A 17,855-nucleotide genomic window follows, 5' to 3' on the forward strand; every position below is an offset into this window, starting at 1 on the left:
CAGCAGGGGCTAAGTCCTGCTGTGCCATATGCAGGCATATACAAGTGCTGGTCTTGTTCCCCAGGGCAGCTCACTGGAACAGCAAATATTTCTCACACCTGCCTGAGCCACATGCAGAACCCACCCAACACATTTCCAAATGATATAAAGATCCCAGATGGATTCAGTTTGCCAAGGAGGACACCTTCTCCTCAGCCACTGCATTCTGCACTGCACAACCCATGCCTAAGGTTGGTATTAGTCCCATAATAAAGACTCCTCCTGCCTCCTGTCCCCTACAAGCAGAAAACATGACGGAGAAACCCTGAGCCTGATAGCACTTTTTTCACTTCTTTCCCAATACTGATGAAGAAAGATTTAACCAGAGATTAATAATATTAAAAGGAGCAGGTAAAAACACACGCATTATATCAAGTTGTGTGTTCAAGGAGAAAAAATGTATTATGTAGTAAAACCTCACTTTCTATGAATTTCCATCCAAAAATTTCATGACAAACCACTATTATACACATAGGTGCTTACAGAGGAACCACAAAAATGTGATTGAGGTTAAGAGTTTGCATACCACAGTTTCATCAGAGGAATCTATTTTTCAGCTGTTTATCATTAATTTGTTGTAATTAATTTTCATGAAAATCACTTCAGTAATTTAGCATTTTAATAAAAACAAAGTACACAGGTTTGGGACATTTTTTTGCAGCAGATAAAATTAAAATAAATCATCTAGTTTCTTGAAATACTTTGAGGAATTACTTGAAGCACCGGTAAGACCTCTACTCTGAATCTTACAGACCTGGGAAGGGAGAAGGGGACAAAGCTGGAGCGATTCATCTACATAACAACAGTTGCCAGGAGTCAGACCAGTGTACTGGGACCTGTGACAGTTCTTTGAAGGGCAGCATCCACCGAGTTGTCTGCTTGACATCAGGCACGCCTGGCCAGTGGACGACCCCAGCAATCAGAGTTAGGAGCACCCTTCTGTTCTCACCCTCCGCTGCAGCCCAGATACAACCCAGTGCGTCGGCTACTATGGGGCTTGTTCTCATTGTGCTTATATTGGCACGATTAGGGACTTTATCCTTTCAGATGCGAGAGGGAAATCCAGTACTTTGGGGGTTTGTTTTTTTTAAAGTCACCAAGCTTAATGGAACTGGGGGTTGAACGTACCTTTAATGAAAGACCCTTAAAAACATCAGAGATACATGTAGGCCAAGTAAATGTCAGTGGACCACAAATGTGAAACTTCCCTTTTTAACTCTGGATAAGGAATGGACACTTCTGCTGACTACTGATTCAGCTCCAGAGACCAAATTTGTAATGATGTAATGAAGTGCAACTCCACTGTTAACAGCTGTCAACAGACTTCTTCCTACCATGCCAGCACCAAATTTGGCCCAAGAGCTGGGGAGCCCATGAGCTTGTATCAAGAGCAACTACAGCAGCTATTTTAAGCTGGATAGAGCTCTTATTGTTTTAGATGCTCTAGGACTGCAAGGTTGTAAACCTATGCTATCAAATCCATGCGGGTGCTCTGAGCCAGACTTTGCCCTTTGATGTGTGCATCCAACTGCCATTGAAACTGTTGGACGCCAAGCACATCTGAAAGTGGAATACTGCCCATACGGTTTAAATTGGCTTAATTCCTCTAGTACATGCAGCCTGTTGCTCCACATTTTATTTATTAGACAGTTTCATTTGGGTTTTTTACTTGTTTATTTTGTGTGCTGAAGGCTTTTTGCTGTCCTGTTTAGTATTCAGGGCTTAATGGTATTCTGATTTGAATAAAACACATCTTATTATTTAACTGAGCTCAGAAACACCACATCACCCAATGCACTCTGTGGTTCAAATGTATTTTAGCATATCTATCCAAAGAATCATAAATAAATACAGCAAGATATAGCGTTAAATAGACTCTCCAAGTGCTACAGACAGGTCTTTTCATATAATTGATTTTGTACTTGCAAAACTAAAATTACTCAAGTGCTACCACACTAACAGATCAATTCCAAAAGCCTGTGATTAACTACAACCAGACTCTAGCGCTGGAGGAACACAGTGACACAATGCTTCTAACCTCAATCCTTCAAAACCAAGCAATTTACATACACGCGTATATGCCAACGTAAACTCGTGCATGCGCACTTTGGCAGTTCTTTAACTGCCTTTCTTTCTTTAATATAAGGATTTTCCATTCATTGTCTTCTCTGCCATATTCAGGGTTGAAAATACTTTGGTTTGGTTTTTGGTTGGTTTTTTTTGTTTTGTTTTTTTTTTTTTGTGGAAGCTGAGATTTGTTAACATTCACCTGTCTCCATGAGTTTAAGCTTTCTATAAAAAGTCAAAGGACAAACTACCTGATATTGTGAACCTATGGTAGTCAGTAGCTTTACATGCCATGTTGCTATCTTAAGTGGGAAGCACAACTTGCAAGGCTAGCTGCAGGCATCCTATTGCCAGAGTAGCACTGGACATTTGTATATACAAACAGGCAAGCTTATGCTACATATGTTTTTGTATGTAGCCAGAAGTTACAGCCAGTTTAGAAAAAATGCTGATTTTCAATAAGAAATGCCTTTACTGCTCCTGTAAAAGGGATTCACTCAATTATAGTTGAGCCAAATTTAGATTGGCTTCATATTCTCTTCACTAGGTGCAAATTTCTGATAAATGCTTATGACCTTGATGGGTTGCTTTTGTCACCACTTATGCACAAGAGCAGCTTTACTTCTGCTGACTTGGTAGTGTCTGCCATGCAGACTTAAGTGTAAATGACTGTATCTGCACAAACTTCAGTGGATTTATGCCAATTTATACCAGCTCACTGGCTCAGTGAGATTCCTATTTCCCATCACGTACTCCTTTTTTATACCCTGATATAATTCCAGTGGAGTAATTGTGAATTTGTACTGGCAAATAGGAAAAGATATCCAAATTACCTAAGATGGTCAGAGAATGACAGAAAAAACAGCAAAAGCTTCTTCAAAAAGTCCTAGCTTAAGCTTTTACAGTATGATACTATTTTGTCAAGCAAACTTAGGCAATTGCTTTCTGGGCCATCCATTCAAACGTTATTTTCCAATGCTTGTGTGTGTGCCTCTAAGTCCACAAAGGGAAAAGAAAATATTACTCTGAAATGGTACTGCCTAATTTTCTTGAATACATAATTCATCCAATATGGATTATAGCAGCTCAGCTTTAACTCCAAAACAAAAGAAATCCACACAAAAGACAATAAATCTGCATTACACATGGTACTAAAATGGTCCAATGGATTTATAGATGTTTACAAGTTTGCAGAGTGTGACACAACGTCCACCAGAAATTTGATATTCGCAGCACAAAACATCATAAACATATGTCTGCAACTACAAAGGGGCCTTTTTCTGTGGGGATCATTGTTAAAATTGTCTGCAGAACATAAACCTTAAGTTGTAAATGCTACTCCCCATTTATTCTCCAAGACATAACAAATGAGGAAAGAAAAGCAGAGATATGTTTGTAATTGAAAATGTTTCCCAGGAAATGATCTGTACAGGAACATCATTCTCATTCCATTAACTGCTGACTCCAAGCCAACCATTTGTAAAAGTAAATAAATATGCAAACTGGCTGACAACAATGTGCCTGCCTTTAATGTTACCGCATTAGTACCCAGTCTCCAAAAAAGAATCTATTTTCTTTTCTCATTTCTCCATTAAACCAAACATGGCATACACACAAAAACAACGGGAGAAATGCTGTTCACAAAAAAAGAATGGGAGAAATGCTATAATTTTTATGTATGCAACACAAATTAAATGCTTATTGCCTTGAACTTTCTTTAAAGTCCAAAGCCACTCTGAAGTACCTCAGTGACGCTTGTCGTTCCGTTCCTTTTTAGCAATTAGCTGGGAAAAAAAACCCTTCAGAGACTGACAGATCTCTGGTCTGAGTAGATAAAAAACAACAACAAAACAGGGAGCAAACTCAATCCTTTTAAAGAGTACACATGATTTTCTTTGCCATGGCACAAGTAGCTCTGTTAAGCCTTACATGTTTTCCCATTTCATTTGAGATGAAAGTTCTTTCTCAGAATTTTCCTGTAGTTTCTAAGAGGTAACAAGTGGCGCGGTGTTGAGCTAACACAGATGCCAATCATTCCATTCATTCCTTCAACACATCTCAGCATATCTTTTAAAATACATAAGCAGTATCCACAGATGTTTCGAAAAGCCTATCACTCTATAGGAGTGTTTATCACTGAAAATACCCCAAAGATGGCATTGGGAACAGAGACAGGAGTTTAAATGGCACTGATTTATCACCCACCTAAGAACAAACCACACATATGAGAAATGTTGTGACCATTCCAAGTGTTTATCAAAATGTGCTGCACCGAATCTGATCCCAGCCTAAAACTCTCCAAGCAGTCTCAGATATGTTGGTAATGTCTTTGTGCAAAAGATACACGCTACTAGCTAGTCTATACACAGTATCCCTAAATGCAAAATATTTTACTGAAAGACATCCTTTGACAGATAAGGTTTCCAAATCATTGAGATACATATTGAAATAGCTCACAACTGATTTACTGAGATATCTCAGAACTTGCAGCTGTACGGAGACGCAAGGGAAAGCATTTGCATCCTTCTCATTGATATTTCATTATTTCTTGAGTTATAACAAATCTGCAGGTAGCAACATGCAGAATAGAGTCAGACAGACCTCTTGGTGTAGTGCTAACCCAAAGCAAGCAGAGGCAACTGTTCACCCTCTATGCTCACCACCTTGCTGCAATAGTTTTTTCCAAACATTGTGGAGTAGAGAAGCTGATTTTACAGGACTGACTTGCCCCATTCTCTGAATCACCAACCAGCTAATATTAATAGCAGCTATTCCAATAATAACAAGAGGTGCTCAGGCAGAAAAGACAAAACCAAAGATCTGTTCCAAGTTGTCTTTCCCAGCTCAACAAGTTCTAGCTATTCCTAAGAGAAAACCCAAAAATAGTTCTTAGGAATGTGAGGGCACACCAGCAGCAAGCTGAGGATTTCCTGAATTTTTTGCTCCTTTCTTCTTGTGTACATAAGCCTTGTCTTTGAAGGAAAAACAATTAAGTGTCAGACCCATTGCATCTCAGTAATCTAGACGACTACTTTTTCTTCTTGGAAGAATTATAAAAATGACCACATTTACTGTAAAGTTAAAGTTCCTTTTCAGGGACTGTGAATTGGTTTATGTATCACACAAGGGCACTATTTTCAAACTGCAATTCTTAGAGCTACTTGTGCTTTAAATATAAACATCTGGTCACCTTCAAGGAATGACTTTCCAACAAAAGATCAAAAGATTTGTAGTAAGTGGCCAAGTATTTCTACACCCCAGAAGGAAAAAAAACCAAAATCAAAACCACCTTATAACATCTTCTGAGAGTTCCTCAGGCTTCACGACCTTTCTTTGGCATCAAAGTCAACCATGATAAAGTTTGAGGGTTACAGGAAGATGGAATAATAGTTAACCTGAAGAAATTAAAATAATAATGGATACAAATATGCAGATTTTTACTTATTTGTATAACTGGTAGCTCACAGTCCATGCTTTGCTACCTTCTGTGTAAATTCTGAGCATCTAACCCTGGTTCGGCACAAAATTTCAGTACAACAAATGAGAACTGACTTGCAACATCCAATTCTTTTCTTCCTCTCCATTTTAAAGATATTAAATTTCTGGCTACATTTAATATCTGTGCCTAACAAAGGGTTTTTTAAAGTCTCTGCAGCATGTACTAGGGATCTGAAGTTCCTCTTCAAGGACAGAATTAGGATCTAATTTGGAAACTAGGATCTAGACAAGACTTCAACATGGAAAAACTAGGCTGTGGCTTTGGCTGGATCTACAGAAACCCAGCTATATTTTTAAAGAACATGGGCTGGATTTGGTGAAGGGCAGAAAACCAAAACTTTAAGAGGGCAGAAATATATCTCACCATATTGAAGGGTAAATTACTCTTCGGAGTTGTCTTGAATGCTGTGGAGGTCAGTGTGCATTTTACAGCAGAAAACCTTCAGGTCTGGACTGTTACAGACTGTTACAATTGACAAGCGGAAGTCCTCCTGTTCTTACCTAGCCAGACAGGTGAAGAGTCATTTTGGGGAAGGAGAGGAATATATTAGGGCTGTGGCAGTCCCTGACTAGAGAGAGGACTTCACTCAGCTGGCATAAATCACAGTGTGATGTGATCAATAGTATGGCTGTGGTATTCTCCTAAAACACATCTACACAAAAGCATAATATGATAATGTTAGACAGGACTTTGGTAGCACAAACTGGAAACTATGTTTGGCTTAGGAAAGCAGAATTAGCTCTTAGTTTACACAGGAAATAAATCAACAGTTCCCAGTCTAGGTTCTCAAATCCCTTAATCAGAATTCATTAGTTTAACAACCCATCACCAGAAGAAAGTAGCATTATCCCATTCTGCAGCACAGAAAGTGACGCACTTCTAGTTTAAGGGATACACTTACATGTTTCCTCTCCGGAGACACAGACTGCATTTAAAAATACAGCCTTAAAAACCCATCTGTAATGTTACACTTAGCCTGACACAGAATAGGCAGCAGCACCCGTACCTCATTTCCCAAACTCGTAACGCAGCAAAGAGAACACTCTTCTTTTCATATAACCAGTAGTAATGGTTTTCATCCAGACCTGTGCCTTGTCCCTCATGGGCACTGCCTTGTCCCCTCCTTTGCATTCCTGATCTTCCTAATTTCCTTATAAAATTTAAACAGCTGATCCAACTTCCAAATGCCCCGTCTCAAAAAAAATTACTTCATTGGACTCTTCATCTGAATACGGTGTTCACATGTTTCTTATCAGGAAACAAGCTGCAAGCAACGTAAGCACCAGCACTGTAAGGGTAAACCTACAGCTCTGAACCACACATGCACTGCAACCTTTTTTTTCCACTAGAACTTAAACAAGCTGTAAGTTTGGAGCAGCACTTACTACCACTTGTCAGACAAGGGAAACACTTCTGTGTAAAATCCTATCTGTTAAATGTATGTCATGGGTTGCTGTCATCATCAATGTATCAACTGCCACCTGCAAAACACTCACCCCAATAGTAGCTGTGGCTAAATCTCCCACTTTGCAGGTGAACACAGCAAAAACTGCGATTCAATCACCCATTTATATAACCTTAAATGGGTTCTACTTCATAGAACTAACAAATTCAGTGTTTCCCAGAAATAATCTGCAGCACTCAGTTGCTGATGCCATAAATGAGTTTATGTTAATATTCCTACTAGAAAGTGTTTAGTACTACAGAATTATCATTTTCATAAGCACAAACATTAAGACATACCTACTGTAAAATACATAGCCCATTTGAAAATTGCTATCTCAAGTATGTTTTTCACCACAAATAGCAATCTTCCCTGAGTGAAAATTCAGCTGATGGAAATCACTGTTATCACACTGGATCCAGTATTACTTAAGGATTGAATTTGTACCAAACTGAATTTAATAGACACATATATTCTTATGAAGTACCACTAGGATAAAGCAGCTAATTCTCTCTCATTCATATTGCAGAAATATTTTTGTGGAATAACATTCAAAATAAACAAACTACTACATTTTCTTCCTCTTTTTAAGCAGGAAAAATGCAGTCTGACAAAGACAATAAACTCCCACTCTTACCTTCAAAATATTACAAACCAGAAATAACTACCACTGCAAAAATATAAGGTCAGAAAACAATACTCCTGAAGCATCACAGAAACAAAGATGAAAAATAACTGAATAAGCCGGTCTAGCCTCCTACCTTTAGGGCAAAATGCTCCACAGCCCATCATCGGGTCGCTGGGCCACCCTCATAGTGCATCCCAGGGAGAACAGCAGTTTTTAAGTTGTTTGAAGCCCCTTGCTCTGCAGGCCCCTTTGCTGCTGCTCTTCAGAGAAGCTGTATTAGCTTTAGAGCCTGTTTTCCAAGAGAATGGTCCAAGCACATCACAACTCAGCTCAGAGCATCGCTTCAGTACAAGTGACTGACTGCCTATATAATTTAATACAACGCCACATGAGACTCATAGACCATCTGCAAAAGAAACTAAATCTGCTTTTTGCAGCTTGGTAAGTTGCATTCTGAATGCTGGGATACAGTTTTGACTGTGTGCTTTTGTTATCAGTTGTATAACTCAACAGAATGCTCAAACAGCAAGTGTAAAGCACGTTTTCACTGATCGCAGTCCATTTCTGCTGCAGGTAACTCATACCTTTTCCTCTTACAACTGAATAAAGCCACAACTCCCATGAAAGAGTAGGAAAGGTCTAGACACAGGCATGGCAATACTGGAAGGGAAATTTCCCTCCCTTTTTTTTGTGAAACAAAGGCTAAAATAATTAGCAAAATTCACATGCAAGAAGGATTAAGCTCTAAAACAGGCAAAAGCATACAAAAAGCTAAAGAGCAGAGGAAAGGAGAGGTATGAATCATGAAAAGAATAATAAACTACTGGTAAGAAAAGAACTAGTTTTAAAGGCTATGGGACCTTCCAAAGAGGGACGGTAATGAAAAGATAATCTAACGCAGTTACTTACTTGGGCTAAAAATCAAATTGCTACAAAGTTTTCTACAGACTAGAACTTTTCAGAAGTTGTAAAATGTTTAAATCTCTGTTTCAACTTGGAGCAGGATGAGGGACATGACATATGCCTGGCTCATTTCTAAGCCACGGAAAGCGGTTACCTTTCTAGTTTCCAAATGAACTTAATTTAAAATATCATGGCCAAAAGACAAATATGGATGACTGAGAGGTATTTGCTGTTTAGGGTTATTGCTACATGACATTCCTCCCCCAGGTTTCATATCAGATGTGATTCTTTGCAGGAAAAGACACAGAGCTCTTATCAGTGTTCTGAAAACACATTCTTGCCAGTTCTAAGTAGTCTCTTATTCACATCAGCCTGCAGCTACTGGGTCACTCCTAAAAGCAGCTTTCCCCTGCCAACAGTCCTATTTCATGTTGTACTCACAAGCACTAAAGAGGGTCCCCATTCTGACTCCTGGAGTCCCACTGCCTTCTGGCACTGGGAAACCAGATTGCTGAGCTGCTGAATAACAGCATTCAATTACAGGACAATACTGAGCTGGCAGTTCTTTACCAAGCCTTCCTCTTCTCAATTTCTGAACAGAACTGTTAAGTTTCTAACATACTTTACTATGGGAATCCCATCTAGAAGGTAAGTACAGCTAACAGAAAACCACACTCCACTTGGAACATGAAGGAGAATGATGAAAGATGACCACGTTAAGAAAATTCAGAAAGTCTGAAGCCACAGCAACCTGCACCCTCAATTCAACCTATGCTATAAGTGATATTATACCCATTTGTAAAGCAGCACCTTTTTGCATGCACAAAAGACAGCTGTCTTACAAAAATAAAGCTGTTCTTTTACAACAACTTTTTATACCTACAGTCATAGCCAAAAGATCATGTCATCATGTCAAGGTAAACTGTTCTAATAGGTGTAGTTATAGTAGAGTAAGAAAGCTGCAAATTAGCTAAAACAGAGCTGCTTTCTCAGAGAGCATGACACGGCAAGAAGGTGAGAACAGCAGGTCTGAAACACATAGCCTGGGGACCGAGTAGAAGAATTTCTAATCATACTGTCTATAATCCATTTTCACTTGCCACAAACATATATTCACCAGAACTTAATATCTAATTCCTGTAATCTAACAACAACAACAACAATAACAACAAAACTATCATTCAATAAACCTGTGCACTCCCTGTTTCCCTTAGCAGAAATCATTGCAAGGAAAAACACAACATTGGTAAGCTGCTTTGGGCTTAGAGTTTCCCAAACTGTTCCTAAGGGTTCACTTTCAACCCCACAATTTTCAGCTTTGTAAAAACAGAAGTAAAGCCAGGGAGGACTAAAGTCTTTTTCAAGTGGTTTTGGCCATCAATACAGGAAACAATTCTAAGGCAACATGACACTGATAGCTTAATTTGTGAAAATGGATAAATACCATATCTGCCACATAGCACATTAACCCATGTAACAAATAAATACAGAAATAGCACTGCAATACTTGGTTAAAAGGTTTTGGTTCACAGAGGAGGAAATTCAATTAAAGCATGTAATGTCAATTACTGTCATTTGTAATTTTATTTTGCTTCTCCAGAAACAATACAGATGCAGGATTCTACAGTTACCTGCATGTTTGATGCAAATGGGATAAAATTATCTTGGTTCTGAGAAAATCCAGATAGTAGTAAGAAAAAAAATGCATTTTTACCTAACCTCATTCATGGATCTTCTTCAAAGTGTCAACTGCATGAGGACTGACATGCCTGCAATTTAAACATATAAGCCAACAACCCAGACCTGAAACAAGACTTTTATGTTTAAAAAAATTGTGTTAAGTCATCAGAAAGATTGGGAGGGGAGCAACAACCTAATTCTCAGCTACTGCAAATGGGCACAGCCTTACTAAAGCCAACAGAAGAGCTCTGATTGGTATCAGAAGAGAATTTGGTTTACTGTTTACACTGACTCATTTCAATTGAAAAATTACAGGTCTGGGTCCTTAATGCTTCTGTCTCCTTCGCACTCCCCTGTGCAAAAGTGACAGAAACCTAGGAACCATATACAAAACTCCAAGTATCTCACCACCACAGCAATAAACATTGCCAAATCTCATCAGTCCTTCTCCTTTTCCACATGCAATGCACTGCAGTACCAGCATCCATTTCTGCTTTTACACAAACTGCTTTGCAGCAGTAGAGCTCAGTGCTGTGCAGAAGCACCTTGCCCATGCTGTGTTCTGTTCGAGTCAGGAAATAATATCAGAAATGGATGAATTAGACTTACTGTTGATGAAATACATGCCAGATATATTTCTACATTGCAAGCTACGATCCAAGTTACCACTAAAATCAGCAGGAGATAATATGATATGTAGATCTTTGAGCCATTTTCCTTTAAGTACCAGCACCTCTAAATATGACAAGCATCCTGCCTTTGAAAATTCATACTTTCCTCAATAGTACAATGCTACAGTAAAATGGTGATTAGGATTACAGACAAAACCAATCAGATGCTTTCTGATGTCTCTAAATGACACACATAAATTGTGTGTATCAGGTTCCCCCAGGCTATTTCAGGACGCAGAACATAAAATCATGCAGATTCATTACAAAAAGTCTAAATCTAATCTACTTAAATTTAAAATGCCTGGAATCACATAAATGGAAGATGAGTAGGCAAGCTCATGTGTTATATATAAGCAGAAACAAGAGTCACACAAACTAGCAGTCACATAAAATGCACAGTTACCATGAAATTATAGGTCAGATCTCTGGCAGTGCCAAAGTCTACTGGTGTATAACTGTAGTGAGCAAAGAAGTGTTTCCAAACTGCTTTCGTGCCTTCCCCTGTTCTCAGAAGGATGACAGGAGGCTGGCCACTGGGATTTCAGGGGTGGCTTTGGGGGTGGGAGTGACACTTAAACTCCGGCCCCCATTCACTAAGGCTAAAATCCAGAAGCGACGAGTTCCAAAACACAGTGTGTAATGCAAAGGGAAGAGGTAAATACCAGTTCTTTAGACACACAAATTATAAAATTGAGTCCTTTATAAATAACACAGGAGAATGTTGATAAACGTCACTCAAAAGGGGCAATTCCAACTAGACTTGGGTGAAAAAATGCAAAAAATTAGACTGTTGACAAAAATAAAATACCACTGACATGACACAGTTCACCTATCACGTAACTGACAAATAGCTAAAAACACGTTGACAAGATCCTGAGGGATTACAGCTCCCCAGTATGCTACTGTTATTTGTAGTGCACCTTGCAAGGCCCATGTGTTACCAAATGCAGGCAAGCCCACTGCCTTTTTCCCTAAACATGGAGAGGAAAAAGAATGATGTTATAGCTATAAAAAAACCCAGACTTTTTTTATGCCATATATAATAAACTAGACATGCACACAAAATCAGATCATTTGGAACACTGAATAATACTCTTTCTCTCCTAACGAGCAAGTCTCATTCCCTGCCATTAAATCAAGACATTATCAGGTCTAACACTTTCACGTGGAGCTAGGCTTGCTGACTTGTTATATGCTGACATTTCAAACTGAATGCAGGAATTACTCTCCTCTCATTTTCTAAGTCATGCTGGATCAAAGTCTAAACAGCAGCAGTATTACTGAAGATACAGAAACGACCTCAAAGTCAGCAGAATCTCAGGAGCATAAAACTAGTGTGCAGATCAGATCTAAATCATAACTACAGCTATGTCTCTAGTGGCGCAAAAATATTACTCAGCAAGAGTAAAGGCAGCACAATTGGTTACCAAATAGCTTACTCAGTGCTATAATATTGTTTCACAAGTGAAAAACTACAGCGTACTGATTTACAAGGATGTCCAAAATCAGCTCAAAGTTTGTGCTAGAGTAAGGGGAAAAAAAACCCTTGATTTATAGACCTGTGCATTACCAACCCCCTCTTTCTTGTTACTTTCTCTCTCCCTTCCATTCATTCTTCATGTTACTTGAGTTGGATTTCCTTTAGTCCTGGGTCCTATTCACTAAACTCCATTAATATACCAACTCCATCCCGAGATCTTTTCTAGAATACTGCTAAGGTGGCAATATGGTTCCTGAGAGACTACTTTCTCTGAAATGCAGCAAGCTATTTATTGACACCACTGTTCCCATGCAGTTTTGCACCTAAGCAGTGAACTGGAGAGCGGTTCCATATGTTGGAGCTGTTACACTACTCTGGAAAATTGTATTACTTTGGGTAAATAAAAAGCTAAGAGCAGCAGGAAAAATATCATAAAAATGCAGCCGAATTTGTTTCATCCTGCCTCCATCAGCAAATTTGGTCTATGGCCTCTGCATATGAGTCATGCAATTGCTTTAAAACTTGCCTTGATTTATATTTTCAGGATAGGAAGTTCAAGGCTTATATTTCTATTCCCCAACCATACATTATTTTTCTCCACACACAATTTCTTGATAATTATCTATGAACTAAAATATATAGGTATCTTTTTTTCTACTTTGTGGTGCACGTTAACCAAAACCATTCATCTCAATAACCAGTCTCTGTGTTCTTGGCAGAGTATAAATGGTGTGTAGGTTATTCCTGGAACCATGCTAGGCTGATGTTCTCATCATAGTTTTAGTCATGGAAACAGGCTTTTACCAAGACAGACATTGCTTGTGAAAAAGGAAATTCCCAGCATATCTGCCAGAAATGAGAAGTGGTAGGGTACACCACCTGAAAAACAGAAGTACCTAATATTTAGATAGTTATGTTCATCAGAAGACTTTAGGTTGTTCTACAGATCAAGCAATGCTTGTTAGAGTTTAGGGTTTATGTCCTGCTGAGAAAGTACTCATGCTATTCACAGTCACTCTGCAGCACAGCTTCACTCCTTGAGTCCTACACTTATGAAGATGAAGAGCAACAAATCAAAATACCACACAGGCACCAGAAAAACAGAGACCATCTCACCCATTACATGCACACAGACTATTTCTTATTCCACATTCAGTAATCTAACTTTCAATTAGTTTTGCAGATAGAATCATTAGTATACATGCTACTGCTTTGCTGCCATCCTGTTGCCCAGAACCAGGGACTAATTCCCACTGAGGCAACCCCAAACCAAACAGAATTATTTCTGGACTTCTATAAGCCATTGCAGAATTGCATTAAAGCTTCAGTGAACTGGACAGCCTATTCCAAGAATTTAGAGAACTTCTACTATGTGGGCACACTCTGGAATGGTGAGATAAAAGGTAACCAGCTCTACAATCCACTGTGTAAACCTGCTACTTACTCTACATCTTTGAAATATGGATTTTAATCCCAGAAATGGTAGTGCCAGGGTTCAAAGTACATGGTCAGTATGTGGGTGACCTAACACTTCCCTGTGTGTCTTACAGGGATCTGCTTGAATTCATTGTCTGCTTTGAAGAGCTAGTAGAAGAGGCTACTTTTCAGTTTCTGTAAACATTATTAGTTGGGTGTTGGGGTCCACAAACCTGTGTTTTCTATAGTCTATTTGACTACACTTGAAAGATTATGAGGAAGGTCTCACTGACTTAGAATCATAGAATCATAGAATCACCAGGTTGGAAGAGACCCACCGGATCACCGAGTCCAACCGTTCCTATCAAACACTAAACCATATCCCTCAGCACCTCGTCCACCCGTGCCTTAAACACCTCCAGGGAAGGTGACGCAACCACCTCCCTGGGAAGCCTCTGCCAGTGCCCAATGACCCTTTCTGTAAAGAATTTTTTCCTAATGTCCAGCCTAAACCTCCCCTGGTGGATCTTGAAGCCATTCCCTCTTGTCCTGTCCCCTGTCACTTGGGAGAAGAGGCCAGCACCCTCCTCTCTACAACCTCCTTTCAGGTAGTTACAGAGAGCAATGAGGTCTCCCCTCAGCCTCCTCTTCTCCAGGCTAAACAACCCCAGCTCTCTCAGCCGCTCCTCATAAGACCTGCTCTCCAGCCCCCTCACCAGCTTTGTTGCTCTTCTCTGGACTCATTCCAGAGCCTCAACATCCTTCTTGTGGTGAGGGGCCCAGAACTGAACACAGGGTTCGAGGAGCGGTCTCACCAGTGCCGAGTACAGAGGGAGAATAACCTCCCTGGACCTGCTGGTCACGCCGTTTCTGATACAAGCCAAGATGCCATTGGCCTTCTTGGCCACCTGGGCACACTGCTGGCTCATATTCAGTCGGCTGTCAACCAAAACCCCCAGGTCCCTCTCCTCCAGGCAGCTTTCTAGACAGACTTCTCCTAGTCTGTAGCACTGCATAGGGTTGTTGTGCCCCAAGTGCAGGACCCGGCATTTGGCCTTGTTAAACCTCATGCCATGGGACTCTGCCCAGCGGTCCAGCCTGTTCAGATCCCTTTGCAGAGCCTCCCTACCCTCCAGCAGATCGACACTTCCACCCAGCTTAGTGTCGTCCGCAAACTTGCTAAGGGTGCACTCAATGCCTTCATCCAGGTCATTGATGAAGACATTGAACAGGGCTGGACCCAGCACCGAGCCCTGGGGCACCCCACTTGTCACTGGCCTCCAGCTGGATTTCACACCATTTCCCACCACTCTCTGGGCCCGGCCAGCCAACCATTTTCCACCCAGGAGAGTGTGTGCCTGTCCAGGCCAGAGGCTGACAGTTTCTCAAGCAGAATGCTGTGAGAAACTGTGTCAAAGGCTTTACTGAAGTCCAGGAAGATACATCCACAGCCTTTCCCTCATCCAGCAGCCGAGTCACTTTGTCATAGAAGGCGATCAGGTTAGTAAAACAGATCTTGAAACAGATCACTTATTTCCTTTGTGATGCAGGCTTATAAGAATCATAGTACAGATCTAGATAGAAGTATGTTGACTTCACCCTCTAGGGACCAAGCTAGAAATTACTGCATTGGTTAGCTGATTAAACACTCTGCCTTCTTCCTATAAAATTTAGCAAATAATCCCTTCATTGAGTAAAAGGGATAAAAATGTATCTCCACAGCTAAATTCTATGGGGCTCTGTGTCTCCAGTACATGCCTCAGTAGGATATTTTATAACAACAAAAGCAGTGTCACACACCAGTCTTGACTCCATTGTGTGGCACTACCCTTCTTCTCTGCACTCTTAACTGGTCTTGCCCAGATAATGAGAACTCTTCCATCTTATTTCTCTAGAGTACTAACAGTGGTCAACAGTTTTGCTTTATCTATCCAGCAGTCTCTGGGGGTCTTGTGAACCATGTGTTGGCAGCTGATCTGCGTTCATCCCTGGAAAACCTTGCTTTAAAACTATCTCACGAAACATTCAAACTTTAGCAGATCTTAGGATTTATTTCTTGTCTGAATGAGTTAAAACACAGGTGAGTCTCCCCCGCTGAATGATCAGCTCAAGGATAAAAAATGATGTCTGTGACAGACCTGGATCAGTTTTAGAACTCTGCTGCAAAATGCTACATCTGTTAAAAAGTTAATCCTAGTTTTTCTTTTAGGTCTCCAGATAAAACCATGGACCTGAAAGCTTCTGTTTTTCTTCAAAAGTTTCCATTTTCCTAAGTACTCAAGGGCATGTCAGGCAAACACTGCCCTTTGCTACTTGTGCAGTCCAATTGCAATTAGGTTAACTAGTCCGTTGCCAGAACCAGGATGGCATCCAAACACTTTTCCATAACTGTGGTTGCTCTGTAATATCAACAGGAAGAAGAAAGCAAAATCTTAATTTGGCATAGAGGTCAGCATCTGAAGCCACAAATGAAGGCCAACATGATTCTGCTGTTTAAGAACTACAGTGGCACTTTAAGCCTCATGATAGCACTTTAACGCAGATAATAGTCATCATCACTGTTTTATGGAAAAGAGACAAACCAGAGAATTTTCATGCAGCCTCAGAACAGAACCAGGACTAGCACTCAAGAGCTGTTGGGTCCCAGACACAGGCTGAGTCCACCTCAGCAGCAGTCCCCCATTCTGTCTAAGCTTCAGTAACTCACCACAGCATCACTCTCCTCTCACCCACTTTATCCTGATTCAGGCTGGTCACCTCCTGAACGCTCCTGTCACCTTGCCCAATCCCTTGCCCCTACTAAGGCCCTTGTTTGTTGTCACATTTCCTCTCTCCCACTCTGGTGCTGCTGCTGCCACTTCCCCCCACCTGTGCTCTCCTGGCTTCCCCCTTTTCCATCCTGCCACTGCTGGCACAAAGCCAGAGCTGGCATGGCCAACAGATCTTGTTTTCCAGACACTGCAGGGAGCAGAACCAGAAGTTAAACCATGAAAAACAGTGCCCCATGCTGCCAATCAAATTCATTGTATTTTGAATGCATGTAATAAAAATATGAAAAGGACTATTGATTCTCACTTGTCCCACTTAGTGGCACGTTAAACTGATTGTTTGAACTTTGCCTTAGAAGTCTGTAGCCAGTATTAACCCCTCATTTTACATTACATTCTAGACTGTGTAGTTCTCACCATAATCTCCAACCTTCTGTGATCCCTACAAAATAAGTTTCCTGACAACTTTTTTTTAAGTCTTTAAAAAAATATTAGAAAGAATCTGGTAGTCTATGCTTCCAGAAACCAATGCTGTCAGAATAAAGTTTAAAAGCACGGCATGGGCAAAAGAAAATATTTCCTGGATCAATCAAGGCTTAGTGTAATAAAGAGAAGACACTGACTTTAATAGTCCAAGGAATCTACCACCTTGCTAAAAAGTACCAGCCAGCTAACCCATGTTGATGAACAAACATGAGATTTTTGGTTTCTGGGCCCTCACAGGGTAAACCTGTTGGTTTATAATTACAGCTCTCTTTGCTTTGCCAGGGCAGAGGGGAAAGGGCAAGCAAGAGGCTGTGCTCCACCACAGTAGCACCTGCATGCAAATGCAGCAATATCAGGTTAGGGGCTCCGAAGGGAACCACTCGCCATAAGTAAATGCAGTTTGACAGCAGCTCCTAATAACAGGAAGGAAATGAGGGAGAGAAAGAAAAGTGATAGGAGACAAAAGGACTTTATAAAACCAGGCTTTATTGCTTTCATTTGTACTGTTTCCTCTTTGTTCTGTCTAAGCACTGAGCCTTCCAATTCCAGATTCTGCACAAAAGAGATATCTGTCTAAAAAAGTTTATTTCAATCTGGAACTGTCTTGCAAGACGCTTCACAAACTCAGCAGTCCATTATTAGGAGTAACAATGAGCTACCTCTAATTAATTTGGCACAGCCTTTGCTTCTGATACCAATCAAATCAATATTAATGGGGAGTTTGCGCTCTCTTATTACAGCAGAAAATGGGTACCAATCTTCTCATGAAGATTT

At 40.3% G+C, this 17,855-nt stretch overlaps 1 protein-coding gene across 2 annotated transcripts in view; it reads right to left on the minus strand.

Annotated features, from left to right (window-relative positions):
• PARVA (parvin alpha) overlaps positions 1-17,855 on the minus strand; it is a 68,729-nt gene that overhangs the window by 28,267 nt on the left and 22,607 nt on the right. The window contains exon 1 of one of the 2 annotated variants that reach the window (XM_069857553.1): positions 7,811-7,975. The exons of the other annotated variant lie outside the window; for it this stretch is intronic. Coding sequence (XP_069713654.1) covers positions 7,811-7,841 — 31 coding nt within the window. The 5' untranslated portion in view covers positions 7,842-7,975. Of the gene's footprint in view, positions 1-7,810; positions 7,976-17,855 lie in introns of those variants that run through there. 2 annotated transcript variants of the gene reach the window in all.

This window comes from Phaenicophaeus curvirostris, chromosome 5 (genome assembly GCF_032191515.1).
Source record: "Phaenicophaeus curvirostris isolate KB17595 chromosome 5, BPBGC_Pcur_1.0, whole genome shotgun sequence".
NCBI classification, from domain to species: domain Eukaryota; kingdom Metazoa; phylum Chordata; class Aves; order Cuculiformes; family Cuculidae; genus Phaenicophaeus; species Phaenicophaeus curvirostris.